General features: G+C 40.3%; 1 protein-coding gene across 12 annotated transcripts in view; it reads right to left on the bottom strand.

The window, feature by feature from the left end:
* The window catches only part of WNK2 (WNK lysine deficient protein kinase 2), a 124475-nt gene that overhangs the window by 70060 nt on the left and 28206 nt on the right, over window positions 1-26209 (bottom strand). For all 12 annotated transcript variants that reach the window (XR_011144021.1, XM_068960264.1, XM_068960265.1 and 9 more), the window contains exons 3-5: window positions 8551-8723; window positions 7368-7588; window positions 3336-3493 (exon numbers count right to left, since the gene is read on the bottom strand). Coding sequence is in view for 11 of the 12 variants with exons in the window: in XM_068960264.1 (XP_068816365.1) it covers window positions 3336-3493; window positions 7368-7588; window positions 8551-8723 (552 nt within the window). In the remaining variant the exon portion in view is untranslated. The remainder of the gene's footprint in view (window positions 1-3335; window positions 3494-7367; window positions 7589-8550; window positions 8724-26209) is intronic.

The raw sequence follows: 26209 nt of genomic DNA, 5'->3' as shown, positions 1-26209 counted from the left end.
TGAGAGAGAGAGATTCACCCCGGGAACAAGGACCTTCTCCAGGGCTGCCCTGGCTCCTCTGGCACCCTAATCAGAGAGGACCACCCCCTGCTCCTCCTCCGCCTCTGACAGTTCAGCAGTTCATGGCCAGCCACAGGGCTTCTCCCCTCTCCACCGTGAGTTAGTTAACCCCTTCCTTGTAATGACAGTAATGCCAGTTTTTCCATCTAAGGAATCCTGGTGCCTTTGCTTCCCCCTGCTACTGCCATGAGTTTGCTGGAGCAAGCAGTTCATATGCCCTCTGCATCTGTACCTACCAGACAGGTACCGAAGTTCTGTGCCAAAGATACCCTCCCTTGGTAGCAATAAGCAATCTTTTAATAGTTTTGTCCACCTTCACAAGAATCGTTATTTTCAGGTTCTCTAAAGTTGTTAGTACAAGACCACTTTTTAAAAGTTGTAATAAATTACCATATAACCCTTGGCTTTGTAAACGTTACTGCCACAGGATACGAGTTGGCCCAGTTTTTCAGTGTTTAAAAAATGACTACTAATTGAAATGTAAAATCTAATTAGAGATCCTCTGATTAGTTGTTACTTTTTGCCATCTTGGATACTGTTTTGATGAATGAGGCTTAGGAGTCTTACGAATTACCAACGCTCCATATGGCTAAGGGTTGCACACGTTCTAAATTGTTGCAAGTACGTGGACCAATGGAACACATAACATAGCATTTAGGACTCCAAATATATTCACACAGACTCACAGGGCACCTTAACTGTAGCTAACCATGATGGCAGCTCCCCAAACAAATTAGACTTACTGTTCACACATATTTCTACCCAATGCAGCAGCTAAAACACATCAGCTCTGCTTATAACTAAGCTCCTAGATTACCAGACCAAAAGGGTACTCAGTATCACGTTCAGGACACAAGACCCCAGCGGCTAGCACTAGAATAGTCTTCTAGTGTCACCATTTGAAGCTCTAAAGTGTAGAGAGGTCTCTTCTAAGCTACCTACAAAGACAGTTTTTAGAGCAGATACTAAGTACTATGTACCTAAAAGAAGTCAATTAGTGACTGTGCAGACAGAAGGAAATTTTTCCCTGCAGGGGAGAAGCGAAGGGAATAACAGTGTGACAACAACAAGGAATGACAACATGATACAAGAAGTTACCCTTAAAGGATGCAGGCAAAGAATGGAGTATAAGTTTTCAGCAAGCCCATGGTGCAGAGCAGAATGGCTTGCAGTCAATAAGTTAGACGACCTGTTTCGGTACATGCTGCCTTCCCTTTGGTGACATTCAGAGCTGCCACAGCTACTCGAGCATCAGGCAGCAGTGAAGTTCGCTGCACTGCTGAGCAGCTTCATACACCTTTTTTTATTTCTGAACAGTTGTGGGTTGAAAGCAGCACTGTAAGAAGAGTTAAGCCACCTAAAACCAGGATCACAGTCTACTGGGAAATCTGGGAAAAGATTCAGCTTTGTCAAGCTACAAATGTCAGCTTGCAACAATTTACACAGAAAAGATGCACAGAAATAAAGATACACAGAGATAAAGCTGCATCCCTGTCCGGATGTGTTCTCTTGTGTTCAGCAAGTCATTGCATATCACATAAGGCCAGCAGGAAATCCTCCTGCTTCTTGTGATATGGACTTCAGCTTTTAAACAAAGACTTCTGAATCACTTGCATCCTCCCTCCCCATCAGGCTTGCATCATCACACCTGGCTATCACAGCAATCTACAACTGGAGCACCAAATTCTTGGCATCCTGGCCTTCAGTGATGGGAAAAGACAGAAATTAGACAAAATAAAATACACCTATAAAAATCAAAAATGCACGTAAAACCTCCACCTGGCACATGCAAGTGTTTGGGTGTCTGAGGAAGGCATCTCTGCATCCTGGGTGAGAGATCACGTGCAATAAATCAGAAAATATACTTTAGACCTTGAAGAGTGTGTTGGCTGACTATAATATTTACAGGACTGTATTTGTACTAACATCATTCACTAAACCTGTTTGAGGTGGCAAGTGGTCTCAAGCACATTTCAAAAATGACCATTTAAGTTTCATCTGGGAGGATTTTCATCTGATCAGAAGCAGTGAGAAAAGGGCAATGCTAACTGTAATTTTGGGATCTTGCTTTTGGAGACTGAGAGATGGATTTGCTCAATACATCCACTATGTAGACCTAACTACTCTTTCTACCTTACAGGTCAATGAAACAAAAGCAACCTTATCTGTAGTTAATTTTTGCAAATTCTAGCATAGCTTTCTTCCGATGACTACCTTCCTCGTTTCCCAAGCATTCAGATTATCTTTTGGTGATGGTGAGGCAGGAGGGTCAAGCCACACAGCTCACTACCTCCCTTCGTAGCAAGATCAGGAGATGGAAAGAATTGCCCAGTGAAATTTTTGACAAAGAAATCTATTTAAGATAATCTATCCTGAAAAAAAAAAAAAAAAAGGTATTCCTGCTCTATGTGGAGCATAAACCAAAACATGACCACAGCTGCCAAAGTACTTGGCAAGTTCTGTTTCTCTGCCGTCAGTGATTCTTCCACTGATTTACAATCTGATAGCATCTCACCGACTCAGGAGTTGTTTTTTTCAGGAGTTCCCACAGCAGCTCATGTAGATAAATTCTTTCATCATCTGGGGGAGGGTATTTTTGGTGCTTTGGGCAGAGAGGTGGGGAGGGGGGAAGGTGCGTATTTTATTTAGATTGCTTTTTCCTCCAGTCTAACCTCACTCCTAAAAATGCAGCAGTTGTATTTCCGTGGTTTCTGTCTGGGGATTAACAGAGTTCCTAAAGGCAGATATAAAACTCTTCTGGCTCACTCCAGAATTAAACAGTGGTATCTTTTCTCCCTTCTATCTTCAGATAATTTGCTACACACACAAACTGTGCTGGAAATCCAAATCAAACATCATATAAAGGAGTATTTAGGCTACAACCTAAAAGTTAGTCTTTTTAGCTTTGTGGGAAACTTGGTTAATTCTGAATAGTTCCCATTCAGAAGGCAAGACTAGAATGGAGACTTTTCCTGCTCATTCTTTCCCACTTTCACATCCTTTTTGCTGATGGAGATAAAAATCGGCAAAAGATTACTAAAAATATTCTATGCAGCTGCAGTAGAGTCAAACAAAATCCAACTGTGGAACTGTAAACTTCCCAAATAAACCTGCAACAGTTTTCCACAACCCGGAGCTAAGACTCCATTTCTACACTACATTAGGTTTCTGCCACACATGACAGTCCCGATGTGACAGTGAAATATTTTTTTAGACCTTCAGGTTACAAAATCCCAAATTAAAGATGCAACTAAAAATTACAAAAGTTTACTTACACAGGTTACTTTCCGGTAAATTTGAGCAGCATTCTGGCATTCTGAATAAGGGTATTCTGAGGTAGCCATTTCCAACATGCACATCCCAAAAGCATACACATCCACGGATTCATCATAGTGTTCCTCATACATTTCTGGGGCCATAAACTCTGGAGTACCTACACATGCACACACAAAAAGAACATAAATTCTTCATAACTTTTAAATGACTTGAATTGTATTTTTTCACGTATAAAAATGTGCCTATTACAGCAGCATAAGGGTGCATGCAAGATTAATTCAAAACAGGAAAGTAATTAGAATAAGGCTTAAGCATCCTCCACAGAAGAAACCCAAGGTCAGCATATACATTTGCACACCCATCTCTTGCTGATAATAATAGAAGAGAGGAAAAAACATATATTTGAGTTTCAAAAGTGAACAGGAGAATTCTGAAATGAGATGCGGCATGGTGCTTGAAAATATGCTGGAAATCTCAAAATCATTCCTTACTGGGGACAGAGAGAGGGATGTGTATAGGTCTGTGATGCTGAAAAGGACAGAAGAAACAAGAGGCTTTCATCTTCATTTTGTTGAAGTTAATTTGCATTTTTTTCCTCCAGAGAGATAAGCAGCAACTACCCAGCAGATAGACAGTGTTTTGACAGCAAGTGGTATCACAAATTCATCTACAAAGTCACGCACAGAAGAACGCCAGCACTAAACAAGATTCTGTCGCTGGTTTAGTGGGACAAATCAATGAGCAGACTTACAGAATAAGGTCCTACTCAACAGGGAGTAGAGTGCCAGAAATCTGATACAACTGGATAAACATGAATTGAAGCATTGCATTTACTGCTTCATTATGGCAAGCAGCAGCTTTATAACAAGGGGCTACTTACAACACCTGCAAACGTTCCCTTTTATACAGGGCAGCAGGAACACGCAGAAGTTTTATGGCATCAATAGCTGCAAAAAAACTCGTCTACACGGCACACAGACTGGGAAGTTTAGCCACAAGAATTGCTCAGCCTTTGCCAGAGAAATCCAAATTCTGCATCCAAATGCCCCTCTCCAGAACTTTCTGTCCGTTTGGCACATATGTTAACAGCGTGCGATTTTTTTGTTATGCCATTTCTAGTATCAGCAAGACCTTGACTCCAGTTAAAACAATATATACCAACAAAAATAGTTTTTGTCCTTACATATATTTGATGTAAGCTTTACTATGACAGCATAAGCTATGCCTCTTAAAAGTAGGGTTTGTCAGCAAAACTCTGCTTTTACACATTTTCTAATGTAGCATTGGCCTAACTCACATAATAAACCTCTGTTAAAACATTCCTGTAACATTTGCCAAACTTTGGGTCTCTCTCTCCTCTTGTTTATGTTCCTTCCACCTTGAAGGCATTCCCCTTCAGCCTTTATAAGCCAGCTGAATCCATGTTATGAAAGCTTAACTTCTCTTAGTAACTTCTCTGAGTTTAATAACTGATCTTAGGCTTTTTCTTCCAGCTGCTACAAAGCCTATGGCTGCTAACAGGAAAGGGTTAACAGCTGTCAGACCCAGACCTGCTGCATTGTTTCCAAGAGAACCAGGCTCAGACACAGAAGTCAATCTCATGAATTATGGAGCTTTTAAAGCAAGTTTGTTACAAATCTGAAAAAGTGATAGTGATTGTCTAAGAAGCAAATGATACTCTTGACACTGTTCCAAAATGCCATGAAAATGACATTGGCCACCCATCCCTGGGGGTGGGAAGGAACACATCCTTATAAGTATTCTTAACAAAACAGACCACATAGATGTAAAGCTGCTTAGTAGCTATTCAGCTCCTCTTTGCTGAACTAGCCTTGCACTGGTTTGGTTCCCAGAACAGACACTTTGCAAGGTCAAATAAGCATCCGTGCTTGTACAAACACAACAAGGGAAAAATTGGGTCGCAGCCACACTGACTTCACTCAGTTAAAACTGATACAGAATTACAGCTACTAATATTCCTTTAAGGCTACTACAGCTATGGAGAAGGTCTGCTGCAGGTGGAGATAAGGTGGTAATACAGACAGGAGGTAGCAGAGAGCTCCAGGGCTGGCAACACACAGCCCTCAAAAGCCTGGCTGGCTCACGGAGCTGCTGGAGGAGAAGCCAGGTCCAGCGGCTGGCCCTGCAGGATCCCACTTCCCACCCCGCCCTGTCCTGAGCTTAACAGGGGCAGAAAGCCCACGGCGCTCCCTTCCCATTTCTGCTGTCTCACTTCTCAAGCAGCAGAGACCTTAGCTTCTCACTTGTGGGCAGCAAAATGCAGTTTTTCCTCACGGCCATAAAGGCAGGTGCTGGCCCAGCGTCATTAGCAGAAACACTGGTATCGCCCTGTGTCTCCAACCCCCTAATTCTTTCCTTGGAGCAGTACTCAAAAAACAGTACATAAAAAAAAAAGTTCAGTTAGATTGTCAAAATGAATACAGATAACTTGCCAGCAACCTCCAGCACTTTTCATTACTGAATTTCTTTTAGACATGATATGAGCATGGTTTGACAGCACTGTGCTAACAACTAATTTTACAGAAAATCATATTGTTGTTACAGATATTATTCCCAGTCTGTGGACAACTGTTACACTGCAAAAAGGAAAAAGCGCAGACCCTCCACAGAACAAAACAATTATCAGCAGGTAAAACCAAGACACTTAACGATATAAAACAATATGACTTCATTGAAATCAGCAAGGTTAAGCAGACACAGCCCAAAATTTCAATCATAATTTGACTTCAAGGATATCAGGCTCCTCATGTATAAAGGCTACTACTTTTGTATTTGTTTACTAATTTTTTATACAATTCATGAGAATTTGAGATGCTAAAATAATTACTTAAACAACTGCTTTTTGAAAGACATTATGTTTTATAATTAGGCAATACTGGTTATCACTGTGAGTTTGCTAAGTTAAGCTATTATAGCCCTGAAAATTGTTCTTGTTATCTAATTTCCTTTTACGAAGTAAGTTGAAGTATGATTATGTCCATAACAGTTTCCCTCACTTTCGGCATCCTGTTTCAGGAATTCTTAACTTCTTCGAAGCAACACGTACCTTCCAAGGGAGATTTGCTAAGGAAGTATGGGGAGAAAAAAATACAAAACGTTGAGAATTCAGGCGAAGGATATCACACTTGCTTTTCTCACAGAGCAAGCATTAAAAGTTAACATTTGCAAGGCAATGTCATCCTTCAGTAATCATTCAAAAAATGTCCTCCAATTCAATTAAAATCAAGTTCAAACACGTTTAAATACTATTCTGGCTGAGGGAACACTTCTCATGTGGGTACCACCTAAGATCTGTTATTCCACATTCTGGTGGAGGTGACTTTTTTGGTTTTTTAGCTACTTATTTTTAATAAGTTGCAGACAATGTTTGGGTAAGACTCTGCCAGGACGAGATGGAGGCCTGAGCTGCTGCAGAAGCAAGCTATCCTGCTGATGGCCCAGGGAATGGGGACAGCCAGAGAGCCAGGCTCTGCAGGGCACTACCGGCAAAACAGGCTGCCCTTTCCCTTAGCAAAAGTCCCTGTCCCTACCCCAGCATCACTGCAAACAGAAAATTGCCTCTTCTCTGGGGCTTTCCAGACCCTCTCCTGGCATCACCTGCACAGTGAGAGAGCCGAGCCTCACTGTTGTCCCCCATTCTCTCTTTTCCTCTCCTTTCCCAGCAGCCGCTGAGCCTGCGCTCACAGGATGATACAAGTTGCTGAGAACTGTTGCCGGCTCTTTTGAAGGAGAGAGGAGGAGAATCTGAGTACGAAGTAGTATTTTAGTAAGAAAGCACTTTTCTATTCTGATACAAAAGGAAGGCGAAGAGTAGGTCATAGTAACATTTCTGGATAGGCGTTATAGATTGAGATTTTTTACAAAAGTATAAAGGCAACTGTCACAAAACCTTTTTAATCTCTGCAACCAACCTGCAAGTGAAAATAACATTAATGTGAAGCATGAAAGAAAGGCAAATTGAAAAGACAGCCACCATACTAGAAGGAAGCCAAGGAGAACAGAATGATTACCTATTACACTTTTGGCAAATGAAGCTCTCTTGAGGGTTGCCAGACCCAAGTCTCCTATTTTCACAGATCCAGTTGGTCCAGTAATAAAAATATTGTCACATTTTAAGTCTCTGTGAATTATTGGTGGAGTTCTCGTGTGCAGGAAAAGAAGACCCTTCAGGATCTGCCGGCACCAACTACGCAAGACTTTTGGTTTCATCACTTTAAATCTCTTCAGATACCTACAGTACAAAAAATACGCAGATATGGATATAAAGAAAACAAAAGTGGTATTAAAGATGCTAGAGGCTGCAACTTCATTTTGGATATGAGCCCCTCCTTGGATGCCATAATAGCCACTCAGAAACATCAAGAAATAAACCTTTCTAAAGAAGGAATTAGAACATTCATTTTTAGAGAGGAAGATAAAAAGCATTTTGTGCAAGTACAACCAAATATTTGCCAGTCTAATAGCAAAGTTACTCACTTTATGCAGATAAAACAGTCTGAATACTCTTCATATATGCAGATCAGAACAATACCAAAGTTTAATTTTACCAAAAGATTTTGACCTCTGCACCATGCACCTGCGTTTTTTCCCCTTTATCTAAAATAAGGATGGGGAGGGTACACATCGGAAAAAAATGTAAAACCTGCTAACGTACTTTCAGCACAGCACACTGGATATATGCAGTGATGAATATTGCTCCCATTGGGGCTGAAAATCTGTTCCAGAATTCATGCCAACTGTTTTATTTCAACCTTAACAAGATTGTCAGTACCAAAGCTATTAATTAAAATTGTTTAGTAGATAACCAAGAGCACTTTCTGCTTCAAAAAGAGAGTCTCCCATTCAAGTGCTATCCTATCTGAATTTTGTAGCAAAACATGCAAACACTAGCACAAAAGTGATCATAAAAATACATCCTGACAAATTAGCCCTTCACATGCAGAAGATGAAACAAACCAGAGAACTGCTTCCAGTTACATAACTGCAACAGAAGATCGGGGAAGAGAGATGGAGGCCAAAATTCTTCCTGTCAAATCAATGAAGTTCAAACACAGGGACAAATGACAGACACCAGAGAACAGTTCCATTTTTTTTCTTTTATCTTGAGATGCCTTTTTCAGAATGTGAAAGTAGGATTTTTCTAAAAATTTCCATAGCTATTCTTAGACTCCTCACCAGGAGCACAGTACTTACGTCTTTAGTGTTCCAGAGGTCATCAATTCAGTAACCAGCACGATACATCTTTTTCCTTTTACACAGGATTCCCAGAAGTCATAAAATCTTACAATATTTGGATGCTGTAGACCTTTCAACATTTCTGCTTCCTCTTTAAATCTCTGTCTCTCTACTTTTGTTAATTTTCTGTCCTATAATGCAAAATAAGACATTATTAGTATGGGAGTGACAAAAATAAAATAAAGCCACTGCAAGTTTACTGCTATGCTTTTCAGAATTCTACATTTATGACTGTATCATGAACAACTATAAAATCTTTTATAAGTGATGAGCAGTATGTATGAACTAGGGCACTAGCCTCGAGCCCGGCGTCAAAAAGACAATGACTTGTCTCGAATCCAAAACCATCCATGCTACACTACATGACAGTGTTACTATTCCAGGCAACAGCACTGTATCAGTATGTTGACGTTATCAACATACGGTTATTTACTTCTTGTTTTGGTTTTGTGAGGATCATTATAGGCAAGAATAACAAACACAGGGCCTCATTTCCAGGTATGCAAAGTAGTCAGAGCTAAGCTACTGCTTCCTTTTACGACTGTGAATGCTCAATGTTTAAATGACAGCATATGTGAATTATACAGTAGCAAATACAAGGTGAGTTCCCCTGAGTAACCACACTGGGCTGCACAGCCTCTTCCATTTCAGTAGAGAAAAATTATACAATACCATCTCAAAAATGAACACATCAATTTTTCTGTTCATCCACAGTTCTGCTTAATTTTATGGACTTTTACTTAAAACTGATGAAGGATTTAAAATCACCCTTCAGCCTTTCCTGTAGGCTGTAAAGCATGGGAATATTTATTCTTTTAGATTAGAAATATGAGGAACGTCACATTCCACTGGCCAGGTTTTCCTAGAGAAACTTAGGAATGTTTACTGTAAACTCCAGGCTGTAAATGAAAGAATAAGTATTTAAGACCTAAGAAAGGCTTATTTTCCTCAAGAGCTCCTTGTGCCAGCAACGAGCATATGCAGACTCCAAAAACATAAATCAACCAAGTCCCCCCATGTCATTTTTTGTAATTCCACCTCAGCTGCGACCTCCTTCGCTCTCCCAAGATCACGGTTTGCAGGAACTCCTGCCAACATCCCAGCTAGATACGCAGCAGAGTTTACCCCCACCAAAACCCCACCGGGGAACGAAAGACCCTCCTGCAGACTCGCACACAGGTAGGCTTCACCTGGAGAAGACGAAAGAAAGTTTCTTTGTGCTACTTTTCCTTAGCGCAGCAGCGAGCTCAGCCCCCGCCCCGAGCCTGGCTGAGTGGGACATGATGTCCTTGCTGGCCAAGCGGCCACAGAGTTTAGCAGAATCCTCCTCAGCTACCTGCAGCTAATTAACTCCTAAACCCCTACAAGAAAAAGGCAACAAAAAGCTAAGTCTCTCACATTATCATCTTTAGACTATATAAAAGAACAAAATGGCACATGCTAAAGCACTAGGAGTTTCACTGATGACTGCACCATCACAGTCCAGTTTATCTCCTGTGGACAGCTATTTGGGCTGGGCGCACTTCAATCCACCATCCTAGAAATGAAGCTCTTTAGTTCTTTAAAAGGCACAACCGTGTAGCTGTTCTTACTTACAGAAATGAAGGCTCACAAATCACTAAACTAATTAGCTCATTTTTTAACCTCACACATTCTCTTCTTCTCAGCTAACTTAGGTATGTTTATAACAGCATCTACTTAGCGAACTAAATTGGCACTCAGCTTATTTTTAACCGAGATTCAGAGGGAAAAAGCCACTGCCATTTTGAAACAGTCTGTCCTCATCTGTATTTGCAAAGAACTCAATATAGTAATGAGAATTCACACAGCTGGAAACAAGTCAGCTTGACACAGAGATTTTCCAAGGGGAAGATCTGGGTTGAAGCAATTATATGTTTTAGCTCTTCTTGGAAGACAGAAAAGCCTGCTTCTTCAGCAGTGCGAGGGGGGAGCATTCCCATTTTACATGGCTGCAGCTCATGGCTGTGTTTCCCCGAGCAACAGGAGCAGTCTCCCGGCTGGGAGCAGCCGGGGGCTCAAGGGAGGACACCCACGCCGCGGGAAGGCACCCTTCACCCCGCAGGCAATGGGCAGCGCTGCTCTGTGCTGCAGGAACAAGCTGGTATTTCTGTTGCTCTGTATTAACTGCATTTTTCCTAAAAGAAAAAAAGAAAAAGAAAAGGCTATCTAATGAGCCAGCACTGAAAAGCCTGACAATTGCTTTCAAATCCATCAATTCTTCCCCTACTGCTGAGTCTCCTCTTAATTTAAACCCAGTAGAATAAATCAGATGCACTGCTATCAAGGAGGAAAAGGAGTATTTCCTTGTGTGAGACAGGAAGAGCATAGCGTGGGTTAGCAGAGAAAGGAAGAGAAAGTAACACAGACTTTTTTTTTTGATTTTTAATTTAAAAAAGTACCTCTTGATTCTCCTTTCCAGATTTTTGAGCATTGTGAGAAATTTTCCACTGCTAATTTGTGGGTAGCTTTTAAAATATCACCCAGACATTGCAGATGATCACATTTGGTATCACAGGCTGCATATTACAAGCACCAGACCACTCGGATCGATGACTGAATTCAGAATACTGAGATGGCAATCTGAACAACAGCAACAAAATGATTGCAAAGACACATATATCTTTTATATAAAATATGGATTCTTTCCCTGTAATCATAATCTCAAAAGGATAACCAAGCATCTTTCTCAGGAGAAAGCCTGCACCCATTACTAGTGCCCAGAAGGAGAGGCCAGGGCAGGGGCTCGGGCAGAGCAGCCGCCCTCGCGTGCTTCCCATCCTCTCAGGGCACTTCCCACGCAGAGGAACCCTAAAGCTTCACATCAACCTTTTATAAGTTCCCCAAGGCTGAACCAGACATGAGAGCTGTTGGCCAAAGCACAAGCACTTTCTGAAGGGGCTTAACAGTTGAGCTCTTTTCTACTCTGTGGCAGCAAAAATGCCCTTGCTGTCATTTTAACAGCGTGACTCATTCAATATTTATTCCAAACCCTTCACAGACACTTATTCCCTACCATATAATACACACCAGGCAAAAAAGCTTTGTGCTATAGGTAAGGATCTAAACTTCAAACAACTACCTTAGCACAATAAAATTTTAAGATAAAGGAACCAGATTCTTTGAAGAGGTGATGTCAAAGAAAATTAATCCATTTAAACTGAGTTTAAGGTGTCACTTTGCATAACCTAATGAAATTTATGAAAGCCTGGCGGTGAAGCGAGTTCCCTGATTCAGGCAGCGAGTCACCGGCCACCACGCTGTCTGCAATGGAAGACATTGCCAGCATCATGCTGCCAAAGGAGGCGGCTTAGGGATGCAGCATTAAACGCTTTACTCTGCTGTAGCACGAGGAAGGTGATGGCAGTGTCACGGCAAGGTGACAAACAAGCTCACTGTTGTCCCACTGCATTAATATCACTCCTTCTATTCCGAGATTCCCCAAGATACAAGACTTGAAATGAAAATTAGAAATTATTTTCAATGTGATCTGAGCGATACCAATATTAGTCTGCAGTTATCAGCACGCTTCATCTCCTTATAAGGCAGCCGCACTGCTTGGCTCTTTCCCACTTCACTGGGACACAGTCTTGGCTCTGGGGGCTGCATTTTCACTCCACTTAAAATAAATGAAAGCTTCTCAAACCTACTAAATAGGACCAAGGTTTCTAAAATAAACTTCATCCTTGAAAAGTTCAGAGCAATCACACTGAGCTGGTTCAACTTTTCTGACTGAATTTAACTGAATTTAAACAGAATCAAGCAAGAAGTGAGACAGCTGCTCAGTCCATGTTACTGCTAGGAAGAAATCTATAAATTTATCTTGTTTCTCCATCTTAATAAGCTATAAAGAATGCCCTGGAGAGAAGATTTCTCCCCACCTCTGCCAGAAGAAGTGGTCTGCTCAAAAGGATCCAGCACAGAATTTGTGTGTAGCAAAGTCAGGACCAAAGCAGTGCTGAGAACAGATATAACAACCATGAGCTTTCCCACGCTCAAGGCCTGGATACACCGGTTTTGCAAACATATACGTGATGCAAACTCGTAAGTCCGTTATTTTATTATAATGACTTAACTAGAATCATACCGTGCTTTATAAAACAGGAAAGCAGATTTACTGTTTTAAACAGATAGGGGATTGCATCCACTTCCACACAGTGTTTAAGGCAGAATGGTTTGAGCGCTCTTCCCGAACACAGCCGCACGGGTCCACGGTCAGCTGCCCTAGCTAAATTCTGTGCTCAGAATTTACCAGTTTATTATTACAGCTACGCTGGGGCTGCTGCGGTTCAGTATTTACAGAGTGCCTGTGCAGGAATAAGCCACAACAGCGAGCGCTAGCAGTACATCTCAGGCAGAGCATCACTGCTTACACAGACACTGCCCAGCCACCTGTGCAGCCTGGGTGGCTTGTAGCTCCACAGTTTAACCTTTTGTGTAAATAAACACTAAATGGTTTGGAATTACCCGATGTATCCTTTACCATGATAGGCAGTCTCTAACAGTCAAATAACAAACAAGCAGTAAAAGGAGGTTATAAATTGAAAACTTGTTTCTCCTCTTTGACTTCCTTAACGTTCTGCCTGTTGCATAGCAGATCATAACTGCATGGTCAGTTTTAAGCATCAAACCACTGAAAGCTATTTACTTCTTCTGAGGAGAAAGAATTCCCGATTAGTATTTTATATCATTGCTCTTAGTAAATTAAACACTGATTCAGAGAGAGTTAAAAGGGACTGAATAAAATGAAATATGCAGCAGGAATTGACGTTGCATAACCTCCTATTTGTAAAACATATTTCTTAAAATTAGTCATCAGTCTAAGACATATAGCCTCTCCATTTCACCCTGTTTTTCCCAGGTAGAGTTATATAAGCCTTCTCTTTGGTGATATAAAATTTACCCCTTCACTAAGTTCTTTGGTGTTGAACAATAGCAAAGGCTGGAATCTGGAGCAAAGCACATATTAATAAAATGAAGGGAAGGCTTACAAAATACATTTCTGGAATTACACCCAAATTAACAGCAGGAGCATGTTCTGTTAGTCATCTACAAGCATCATTTCCTCCAGGTTGTAACATATGGGCTCTGACTAAGTCTTTGTAAGTTATACAAGCAAGAGACTGGTTTTCACCTGGGTCTTTAGAAGATTTCTAAGAGATTAACCATTGAACTTCAAGTTTCCTCTCTGCTTACTTATCAGTAGCTGAAAGGTTTGGGAACGATCTCCATGCCATCATCACCCCATGTGGCAAAGATTTTACCAGACTAGAAAGCTGTGTTGCTTCTGCAGTTTCACTGGTTTTCTAAGTTCTTCTGTCGAAAGTCTTGAATCTGAGCAATATTAAAAAATAATAATAAACTACTTTAACCACTTTAAAAGTGGCACTGGCTTAAGAATAAACTTACTCTTGTTCCTGGGTGAGCCTTAGCCGCAGTGCTGCTGTTTAAACAATTGACTCTAAAATTCTCCTCTCTCAGTCTGAAAAATTGTCAGTGTTTTGAAAGATCCATCCTCAGCCTTGAAAGGTTCAGGCTGCCCATTCAGGGTGTTACAACCTTGCTCCCGACATTTGAAAGCCCTCTGCCTGGTCTTGCCCACACATTACTCTACCCCCTCCCAGACTCCCCATTGGCAAATGGAAGCGGTATCATGCTGCAGCAGAGCTTTCTGTAGGGTGTTTATATCAGGAGGGTCAGGTGAAAACCCCTCTTTGGGATGACAGCACGAATGTTAAGCAGGCACTATCTCAATGGGCCATTTTAACCTACTGAGTTAGGCCTCAAGAAACCCTGGAAATAAAAATTTGCTTAAGAAAAAGCAATACAAGACAGAAAGAGAAACTAACGCCCCAACAGGAGAGGGGGGAAGGCAGCAGGGACAGCATATCTCCTTCCCTGGCACATGACCACTTGGGCACATCTTACCCAGACTTTTTGGCTTAAGGACTTCCACCTGTGCATCAAGCTGGCCTACAAATATTAGTTTTAGAAATGCTAAAACTCACATAGTTGTACTTACTGCTGGTTATTTCATTTTGCCTAAGAGGACAAAGTCCTCATTTTGGAATAGATTTAGGTCTGTCCGGCGAACACAGAAGCAAGCAGGAGCATTACGTCCACACACAAAGCAAGTGCTCACCTCTGTCACACAGGAGCTGCAGCAGGGGCTGATTTCAACTTTTACCCCTCTTAGCAATAAAGAGCAGAGATTAGAACTCAAGTATCTGAATCACCAGAATCAACATCTGTGTGTGTGTGGTTTTTTTTAAACATTAGTGTGCCAAATCTGTACATTTGCTCATGCACTGCAAATACTGCTCTAATCAGAGATCATCTTGAGCTGTGAAAGCAGCAATGGGACCCATCGGCAGCTTTCTCATAAATAGTTGAATATTGTTTTATTGCAGACTTACGAAGGGAAGAAGTGCAGTTCTGGTCTGCCCTACAGTCATAAGTTTGTGAGTGAGATGCAGAGCTTGGTCAGAGCAGACTGCATTCTCCCAAGACATACTGCAGTGTAAGCGAGGAACTTGCTTTGCTCCTACTGTGAGCTCAAGGCACATTAGCTGGTACCTGTATACGACCGGTAAGTCATTATGTGCTGTGTTGATGGTACCGCCTTTTCAGGTGAACACATCATAATTTTGGAAAAGTTTTTGAAGTAACTAGCAAAATAATAGAGTCTGCACTCATGTACGGTAGCCGCTCGGATTGTGTAAAGTCATGGAGGGTGGTCACGGTTCACACTCTAATTCAGGACCGAAGATACTATTCAGATTAAGGCTTGCTTTGAGGAATATTATGTGGTTTGTAAAAAGCGTTAAGTTGTTTCTTCCAGAATTCCCTTGTGTTCGGACAGAGAACTCCACATTACCTACGTGGCTGGAGCAGAGCCATGTGTTTCTTGAAGGAATTTTTTTGCCTGTCAATATTTTACATTTCTAGAAATTGATTCTCCAAATTTTTCTAAGGAATACAATTGCAAAAATCTTCACTAATGTTACAAGAGATTTGCCAGGAGAAAGCTTTCCAACAGCTAAACTTTTTTTTTTTTTTTTTTTTTAAAGTTAATCCTCATCTTCAACACTATGCTAAATAATCATTGAGAAATATTGGTAGAAATATATGATTCTTATTGATTACTGAACAAAATATAATATACATTATTATAAAATCTGATCTTAGTCATCTCCCTAACAAATTGCAAATTCTCCTATAAGCAACGACTACTGATGTCAACAGGAATAATAATTTACCTGGTTTATACTTGATATATTTATTTTGATACTGTTATTCAGAAACATTTACAAATTCAAAGGCCTTAGAAATAAAGTTGGACAATAGCAAAAATAAAAGCAATTTTGCGTTCAAAATGAAAACTTCCCTTACTGCTATCACTTACTTAGTACTATCACTTTTTGCATTTCACATTAAGGCTTGTCCACTATCATCCACTATCAGAGAAATCTAAGATATCTCCTAAGGGTGTAACTGGGAGCAAAAGCAGGCTCAGACATGCAGCAGCTTGGACTGTGAAGGGCTTGAGATATTACTGAAGTAGCTGCACTCACGTGCCAGGTTCATGCCTTTATTATTTCAGGACTGACTTGACCTACGTTGCAAATTTTTAATAGCATCCAGGACCTTTTATTTCCACACACCATATTCTCAATTATAAGCTCCTGTCGTTAAAAGTTATCCTGAAGCAGAAGATCCCCTTTCTGTGAACAAGCAACAGATATGCCATTACACAACTTGAAAATCAGGAAAAATAATTACAGCTTCATTACACATCAGCTTTCAGCCAACATTTTTTCATCACTAAGTCACTCTCCACGAAGTTACAACCCACTCTTTGTTAGCTATATTAGCGAAGAACATTGAGGTTCCCAGAGGCAACTCACTTTCCAAATGCATAAAAAGCAATCCTTGTCCCCAAGACACTCACAGTTCAGTGAGCAGGACCCCATTCTACAGAAAAGGCAGAGAGGGATTAACTTATTTGCCTGAGTTATTACTAAAAATCTACAGAAAATCAGGCACTGAATCAAAATCTTTTCATCTAAATCTCGCACTGGAGAAAAGGCTGAGCTTCCTTTCTTGCTGCATACAGGAACAGCTTGCTACTTTTTAACTCACTTAAGGCACCTGTCCTATGGTGGAGCAACAATGAAATTCACATTTTCTACTGGACTTAAGATACTAAAAAACTTTCCTGGCAAGGTGCAGGAAGAAAGCCAACCAACATCTGCATCACAGAGGTCTATGCAAGAGTCACGACAATACGTAAGAAACCCAACACCTTTTGCAGAGACCATGTTTTATTGATCAAAATCCCTGAACATTACTATACCTTGACAACCTATGGTATTAAAAAAAAAAAAACAAACACACACACACATATCAAACAATTGAATTGATTGCAGGCACAACCCCATTGACTCTTGATTGCCAGTGCTTCGCAGGTTCCACATAAGCTTGTGGATTTAGATGAAATATCAGAAATTGTTCAGAAGGACTTTTTCAAAGAGAATCATGAAACATGTGAAAAAAGTTGGACAAACCCTATGACATCAGACCACCAAAGCACAGCATCCCCTTCTCAATGAACAGAGAAAAAAACTTAAAAAGCTTTAGTTGGACATGCCACAAGACTCCAGTACTTCATTATTTTCTGGAATTCACTTCTGAACTAGGGGTCATTAAAGTTTATGCAACAGTACGTGCTGTTTCTAAAGAGCATTTTGCTTCACTTGCTTCATGTCATCCATGAACACAGTATTTGGTCATGCAAAATGTCTCATACTATGAGACATAACATCTCAAACAGATGAAGCTAAATTCCCATGTTCCTAGCAAGAGTAGGCTGAGTACGGACATAACCATTCCTACTTATATTATCATTTCTAAGAGTCTTTGAAAAGTGCCGTTTGCAGAGCGGAAGACCCAGAAACAGCATACAAATACCCTAAAATACATTGGCTGTTAACTTCATAATTATAACAACTGTGGTTATGAAGGACCTTACTTCAGTGCTGGACTCACTTATGTTAAATAAACCTCAGTAGAGGAGATGGGTCTAGCAGCACCCTGGAAGCAAAAGGATTGCCTGTGGCTCACCCCTTGTGGCCCAGACAGCTGTGGCAGGCACAGGAAGAGATATGTGAGTGCTGCTGTTGCTCCAAAATAGCCTTCCAATAGCTGAAAACGTGCAAAATGGAAGAGAGGAGGCGCTGCTGCCCTCAGAAGACTGCCGTTTTCCAGGCACAGTGAGAAAGGAGAAGAGGGATTTTAAGGGCATGAAACTCCTGCAGTTTCTCCTTTCTATGTGCAGCTGTCTATGCCTTACTAATCTCCATCGCTGGCTAGGTAGAAGTTCTTTCTCTCCTAAAAAAGATCACGCACCATCCCATGTGCTCCAGAGAGGTCTCGCCTGAGGAGTGCTGCTTTTCTGAGCCTTCTGAGATGCAGTGAAAATGCTGCTATTTACCCCATGTTACCATTCAGCATATAAATGTGAGGTTCACTTGGTCATCAGGCTTGCCAATGGAAATCAGCCCAGCACAAAGAATTAGCAAAGTAAGGAAAGTTTCATTTAGATTTGCCCCCAAAATTTTATTTGACTGCTTCTCAAGTAGCACACAATCCTATCTTTCAACCAGGCAAATTTCATTTTCCTTTCAATTTCACCCTATTATTTCTACCATTTCCCATCCCGCTATAACCCATCACATTCATACTTAACTTTGGAAAACACAGCTGATAAAGAGAGATGTTGTTAACAGTGAATTTATTATAATCCGCAAATAACCTTAAATAAATAACAGGATACTACTCTATAGTCACAAATATTCAGAAAAAATAAAACTTTCCTCAGTAACCCAAATGCTGCTCCATAATATGCATCTTTCAGTATCTTAGGTGTTTTGAATAGCTAAATTAAGTTTTGTCAACTAATTGGTTCCAAATGTAAACCTGGTAAGACAACAGAAATGCCTGCACAGGTTTATAGTTACATTAAAATACTTTGTAGGTGATTAAGATTCTCTTTGCAGCATTAGCAAAGCTAAGGACTAGCCAAAACAGATTCTTTTCTACCCAGTGATATTTGCAAACTGGAAGAACATAAGTGATATATAGAACGAATATTATATATTTTTACCTCTACCGAGTTTTTATCATTCATGAAATATTTTAATTCAGTAAAAGTAGTTTAAAACAAACTATTACCTTCAGAACTTATATTTAGCCAGAAATGCAGTAATAGGAAACATCATACTTTTAATGGAGTATCTTTAAAGTTAGAACCTATATTTTTTACTTCCAAAATTAAGCCTACCAACTGTGCTGTGTTCATAAGCCAATCACAGGTTTAGTCAAGAGTTATCAGTCTTAGAAGATACCCACTGAACAGGCCTTCAATCTGAGTCTCTAATTACAGACTAAGTACATTTATTTCAGGAAACTAAGTCAGAAGCTTTCAAAGTAATAAAAGTGGAAACCTCACCACCATGCGCGACAGCTCAACTAGAAAACATTTAACAAGCCCGACTGCAGCAGGCTCTAGAAACAAACCTTTCTGGAGTTCTTCAAAGCATCACTCTTACGTAGGGCTGAGTGCACCTTTAATTCTATCATTCTTTTCACAAGAAACGCCTCATGTCACATAAACACGGAGTTAAAAGCCATTTCTCACTTGTTCTTGTCTATCCAATGCAGCACAACACCTGAAGACTTTAAAACACATCGGCAAAGCTGAGCTGAATCCAGAACAGGAGGCTGCATCGCTCTGGCTGCAGCTGCGCGGAAGCGCCCAGCACTTTCCCGGAGGCCACGCGAGCCCTTCAGAGCCTGCCACACTAACTCGCAGACCTTGGAAATTAAACAATGAAGCCACAGGGTCAGAGACATACCTCTGCTTTGCCATGGGAAATTCAGGAAAAGTTGAATTATAAGTTAATACTATTAGCCTGTCAAAAAGCCCAAAAGCAAACTGGCTGAAATAGCAGCATATACAGCAGTAGGAACACCTAAAGACTAAGTACTTCCAAGCAGAAGGCCAAAGAAAAAATAAAAGGTGTAAGGGGCCAGATGCCCTGCCTCTCATTTTGCAACTCACACCATTTCTTTCCACAGAACTGGAGAAAGTAGGGAACCTCTCAGTCCACATTTGTGCCCAGCCTATGTACGCATCAGCCTAGGCCTCTCCTCCCTAGGGATGGGAAATGCTTCGTGCCATGAGCTAGAGCCAGGTGGCATCAAGTACCAAGGGGACAGAGACCTGCACCACAACGTAGTGTTTGGGCAGACCTCTCTTGCTGGTGCCCTGGGAGACCTATATTAAGCAGGCATAATGCCATTTAGCCTTTCGTTTCTTCCATTATATGGAAAAAAGAATGCAACTGATATTGCAGTTCGTGTCTCTATAGTCACCCCTAATGAATGCACTCTTTATTTACTTGAACATACATTATTTTGTTCCCAGGAAACACTTGTCTGAGTCCACAGAAAGAAAAGGAAGAAATAGAACAGAAAAGGAAGAAATATTTAAGGCTGCACAGGCAGTTTCAAGTTTAGCAATTCATAAACTTTTCACATATTTATTTTCATAAACCAAGTAAGACTGAACGAGTGCGTATGCGTGTATGCACATACATGCTGACTCTAGTTATATTCTGGGAAAGGAATATAAAACGACAAGACAAAAGAAAAGCGACAGCTCTTTGCATACCACTTAAACTCTGACTGTGGCTCAATGGACCCCAGAGAAAAACTTTATTCTTCACTCACATTGGGGCTGGCTGAGCCACCCACAGCTAGTCACTTCACTCCTCGGTGCCTAGGTCTGTCACCTGTATCATACAAATAACTGATAAGGAGTTCTTGTGTAAACCCCAGAGATCTAGGGGAAAATAACACTAAACAAGTCGTGAACTCTTCTTTCTCCTATCTTGCTTTTATTTTTCACTGATGACTTTTTCAGGAATGCTTTTTGGGGGCTTTGTTAGGGGAGAATATAGGAAGGTAGTCCTTTAATGTGCCTTGCTCTCTCTGTTGCTCTCTCATCTTGCTCTACAGCAGATGGCTGTACTATTGCAAATATTCAACTTAAATTCTTGCACCTAGAAAGTCAAGAGTCTAATAGGTCTTGGAGCTACCCCAAGAACGTTGCACTCTTGTTCCAGCCCAGCTCTGCAGCCCAACACACCCCTGGATGGCCTGCAGTAGCTTGGATAGCCTGGACACCAACTGCTTGCTGCTGCTGTTGCAAACATAAGATTCAAAAGAAAATATACACGGAAAGCACATAATGCAAGGATATTAAAAAAAAAAAAGGGCCAGTAGGCCATCTTTTCTTCTATAACAACTCATGTAGAGAGTGGAAGCAAGCATTTCCTGTAGTGTGCCTGCAAAGCTCTTGGACAGCAGGGATAGAGATCCTTTCACCACTACAAAGGCACTTTGCAGGTCGGGGTATTCCTCCTCCTGAACACTCCCACAAAAATTTATCTGGAGTTTGGAAACATCTTATCTGGGGAACATTTTTAAGTGCTGAAAAGAACTGTCACTTTTCCTACATTCATAACACCACTTGACAATCTGTTAAAAAACACTCAAAGGCAAATTCTGTACGTCTGGCCAGGATATATTAATCAAAATCCCCCATAATGGTTACCAATTAAGCTGAAAGCATCAGATCTGTAACAAAATATTTCTTTTCTTTTTTTGTAAACCCTTCTGCAAAGCTGAAAATTCTACAGCCTTGCCCCGAGAAATAATACTGGCTTGTCAGCCAAAACATGCAAACAGCTGAAAAATTTAACTTCATGTCTCTTCAACAGCTAAATATGAGAGGCTAACATCAACATGGGTTTATGGAAACTGATCTTGGCTACTTTCCATTGAGATTATATGTTTGGGCTGATAAAGATAATAGTGTTGACATAATAAACTCAGATTTCTGTACTGCATGTGCCTCACATTAAGGAAGATAAAGAATGATACAGAAAATGATAAAGAATGATACAGAAAAATTCCACTTGCATAAATTGATTAAAAATTGAGTAACCAATCTGTCACAAAATGTAAACTGTACATAGAAAAATACACGCCCTTAATTATTTTCAAGAGGTTCTACAGGGCTTTGGCTTTGTTCCTATGAACTGATTTGTGTTTTTATAAACAACCTGGATAAAAGCACAACAAAATTACTAATAAATTTTACACTTTGAAAAGAATTAGAAGCATATTGAAACATGAAGATAACAAGTCACAAACAGAGATCCAGAAGCTTGTGTAAGCTGGGTGCAAGCAGTCTAAAAACGCTTCACTGATACCAGGTTGTATAACTCAGGCCAGAGACCGAACGCTATACGCAGGCGAGGAGAGACAGCCTTGCAAAGCAGCAATTGTAAAAGAGATGCAGGGAGGTCAGCACAGACGAACACAGCCTGCAGTGCTGCAGTAATGAGAGGCTTAAATGGGAGCGTCAAGCACGCTGAGTCTCCTATATTTTCCTTTTGCAGGTAGCATCTCCCTTCTTAGAGCACACTTTTCAACTCGCCCCTTAACACGGGCCCAGTTCAGAGACGGACCACAAGAATTGCTGAAGAATTAGAAACTGGCCCATACTGGGTATGACTCAAAGGAGTTCAATCTGCACAATTTACCTGAGAGAGGGTAAGGGATTATTTACTCAAAATCTGTAAACACACTTACAAGAAAAACAAAGTTCATAATGGGAAAACTCTTCTATCAAACACTCAACAGTTGGTGCAAGTTGCAGTTGGGCAGATTCCAATCAGAAATAAAGTATACTTTTTTCTTAAAGCATAGAGAACTTCTCACTGTGAGGTTGACAGCAGAGACTCCATTACTGCAGCCTTTAACCTCAAGGTTGGATATTTTCCTGAACAATTTGCTTCGTTTCAGTCAGAAGAACATGGCCTTGAATCAGAGATTCACCCAAGGAGCTCATAGGAACAGAGGTACAGAGATCTGCTTAGATGACTGCAGTGGTTCTTTCTGCCTTGAAGTCTGTGAAACTGCTATAGGCAACGTGCCCTTGGCTAAGGTCTCGGAATACTAATCTGAATGCTATCCAACGCAAACAAGATAATTCAAACTTTGACTAGACAGGACCTCCGAAAACATGAAATCGGCAGCACCAAATCTAAGTGAATTTAGCCGCACCACGTGACAGGTGTTACTGTATTCAATCACAACAAGGGTTCAAAAACTGGGTAAGAGAAAAGTACCCATTCCTTCCACCACATCTTGCATTAGCCAATGTACAAGATGTTGCTCACGGGTCAGTGGGTTCGCACCACCTGATCGCACCTGTTCAATGAGCTAGTACCTCTAGTCTACCAAAGTATGGATTTCAGAAAGTGAGGCAAGGAATGTTTCATATACAGTATTTAACAAACAGCATCAAACTCTCAGAGACTCTATAAGCAGCAGTATCAATCAAAAAAAACTATGAGGACAAAAATATTATATATAATTTCATAAAAGATATCAAGAATAGCCTACTTCAGAGATTTCCAAAGGGAAAATTAGGATTAAAAATGTAATGTCCAGTTGTTTGGGCTTCAAACTAAGATTTTATCAACAGTGTGAGACGATACCATAGACGCAGAGACAGTATTTGTCAAAAAAGGCTTGCTAAGTACATTTATTCATGTGTATTTCCTACATTTATAAAATCTAATACTAAATGAATTTAGGAAATCAAAAATATGCAAGTTATTATTCTATATTCATTCTCCAAGACAAGAAGAAAAAGGTTTTAACTACCATAACAGGTAAGATGCTTGATCGTATTCAATGCCAGTGCTTATTTAAATTGTTTTTTTTAAATAAAAAGTGATACCTTAGGCCCCAAGTGAATTTATAATAGTTGTCAACCAAGCAAGTATTGGTGCATCCCAGAGCATGTTTCTTTGACTTATACCAAAAGACAGCAGTACTAGCTCCTTTAAAGATTAGATTGTTTTGAAGACATCAGAAAGCTGCATTCCAAGAAATCTAAGTGTTGGCACTAGTTTTCGTAAATCAAAGTTGGAGAGAGAGGAAAAAAAAAAAAGTTAACTGCAGGACTTTTATTGTGCCCTCACTAATAGCACACAGACTTCATCTGGCTTGATGACTGAATATCATGATATATGACAGGCTATTTACTTTATACTTTTCAGATAGTAGAATAACTTCTCCTAAATTAAAATACACACAAAACTCCCTTGTCCATCCCAGCAAGCCCCCACCCACCTGGATTCTAACCTTAATTTAAATTATAGTTAGAAAAACATACAGAAACCTTCCTCTCTCTATTCTCTTCTCTCCCTCAAAAAGCTCTGCAAACAGAAAAAGTGCAAAAACATATTTTACTCTAAGAAGTCCCTTATAAACAGACAGCATTAATCTTGGCTATTCTGTACTTTGTATAATGATAGATACCTATGCAAAGCAAATCAAAAAACTTTTCAATTTGGTTAGTGCTTTATTTCAGTACACTAATCTTTACAAAGTACTACAAGACTGAAGGACTCACCCACAGCAGACCAAGAGGAGTGTTTTCCTTCTTCTATTAGTTTCAGTAAAAACAAAACAAAACAAGACTAAAATCTCTTTGAATGAAAGAATAAAAAGAGAATATTGCATATCAATGCCATATTAATTTGAATGACTACACCTGGTTTGATTGTTTTTTTCAAGACAAATTGCATAGCCTGCAAAACTTAGAAGGTCCACTTGGTTCAGTGCACATTAAACAAAGTAATTCTGTATTTTACAGACAAATTATATTAATGCTATACATTTTCATGAAGGACTTATAAAGAATAAATGATTTTACACTTTCTCCCAAAGCTAGATCATTGCTCACTAAAAGTTAACCTCCTGCATAACACAAAAGAGAGCATAGTCAAAAACTTAACTAGAAGTTAAGACAAATTGCTAGGTAACTCTCCCTGGCTTTCACTTGATTTAAAAACTCTTTAAACTTTCCAAAATTAAGATATTTCATCTCTCCTTGGAGATTTGCCTATTAATAAAGGTCAATCAATATGCCCTTTCAAGACTGCAAATGCTGGTCTCTCTGAAGTCCCTATGGCTTGCACAGCATGAAAGCTTTTTCCTAGTATGAAACAACAGCTTAATTACTAATGATGGAGAACCAGCAATTCAAGCAAAACATTTGTAATCACCAGAAGTAATGGATGCTCACTGTAAGAATGTAAATCCTGTAAACGTTTACCACAGTCCCCAGGATAAGCAACAGGTGAGTGCATAGAAGGGCTTCATCAGTCAACACGTTATTGTTCAATCACGGGGAAAATGTTACTTATACAGAAGAATGGAAGCACAGATGTCTGCAGAGCAGACTATGAAAAAGAAATGAAGACAGAAGAACACTGTACCTAATCATGTACCGGAGGACATTAGTAGTAGCTGCCCTCCCCCGGGACAGAAGTGAAGGATGTATTCTTGCAGGAAAATATTCAAAACTTATTGAAATTAAAAGCAAAGCAGAGGTTTTTAAATGATCCTATTTACTTTTGATTTTTTTTCAATAAATTCATTGTTTCAGTATGGCACCAATTCCGTAACACTGACCTAGTTTGCCCTTTCTCCACCCCTTAAGCCTTAATCTGGTTGGCACTAGGCAGCCTCAGGGTCCACTAATGCAGTGCTATACCTCATCATCTCAGACCATGAAGCTACCACGATCATACAGAAGAGCAGGTCAAGAACGGTTACAGACGCAATAAAATGAGGCTTCATGTAAGGATTGTAAAATCATCAAGAATTATTTTTAGAAGTTTACTGAGGAATTCAAAGAAACTAGTTAATCCTCTGCAAAACAGCACTAACAGTAGATTTCAGAGTCTTTGAATACATATTCATGATTCTCAATTGTAATATTTTCATCATTTACATGTGTTAAAATCCAGCTTTATGTTTTAATTACATTGTTGCTGTTTATTTCTTTACGTATTTTCTATAGGGATTTTGTCAAAACCTGGATTAACACAAGAGACAGTAAGGCAACATGGTATAGGATAAATGAACCTGAGTCTAATTTAACTAATTGGTAGGGCAATCACAAATTTCTTGTCACCACTCTTGCCAAGTAACAGCCATTTCCACTGCAGCACAGCTCTGTTGTCAGCAGCCCGTATAGTTATCATTCAGGGACTACCCTATTGCAAGTTTTTTTTCACATGGAGCTGGTCCAAAAGGACATGGAAAAGGTGCAGGATGTGCCAAACAGCAAAAAGCACACTTGCTCTTTAAGCTTCCAAGCTTAATCAACTTTGGGCTGCGTGTTAAGGTCCTCCTCTCTCAATTATGTGAAGGAGAGGGATCACCTACTGCAGGCGGGCCAGAAAGGGACAGCTCTGCCCTAGGAGGGACTCCCAGCACAACTTCCCCAGGACAAGGTGACCTGGAGTAGTCCTGCCCCCTCTCTGCTCGCAGGAAGCAAGAGGAAGATCTTCCCAAACTTCCCAACACAGCCTCTGCTTCGCAATGAACCTTTACTGTGTTATTCCCCTCGCTGCTCTTCTGTCACTGACAGCACAGCGCCAAAGAG

The sequence above is a fragment of the Struthio camelus genome, chromosome 14 (genome assembly GCF_040807025.1).
Source record: "Struthio camelus isolate bStrCam1 chromosome 14, bStrCam1.hap1, whole genome shotgun sequence".
Classification (NCBI taxonomy): domain Eukaryota; kingdom Metazoa; phylum Chordata; class Aves; order Struthioniformes; family Struthionidae; genus Struthio; species Struthio camelus.
Note: the sequence above shows the minus strand (reverse complement) of the source record. Positions and strands in the feature narration are given on the sequence as shown.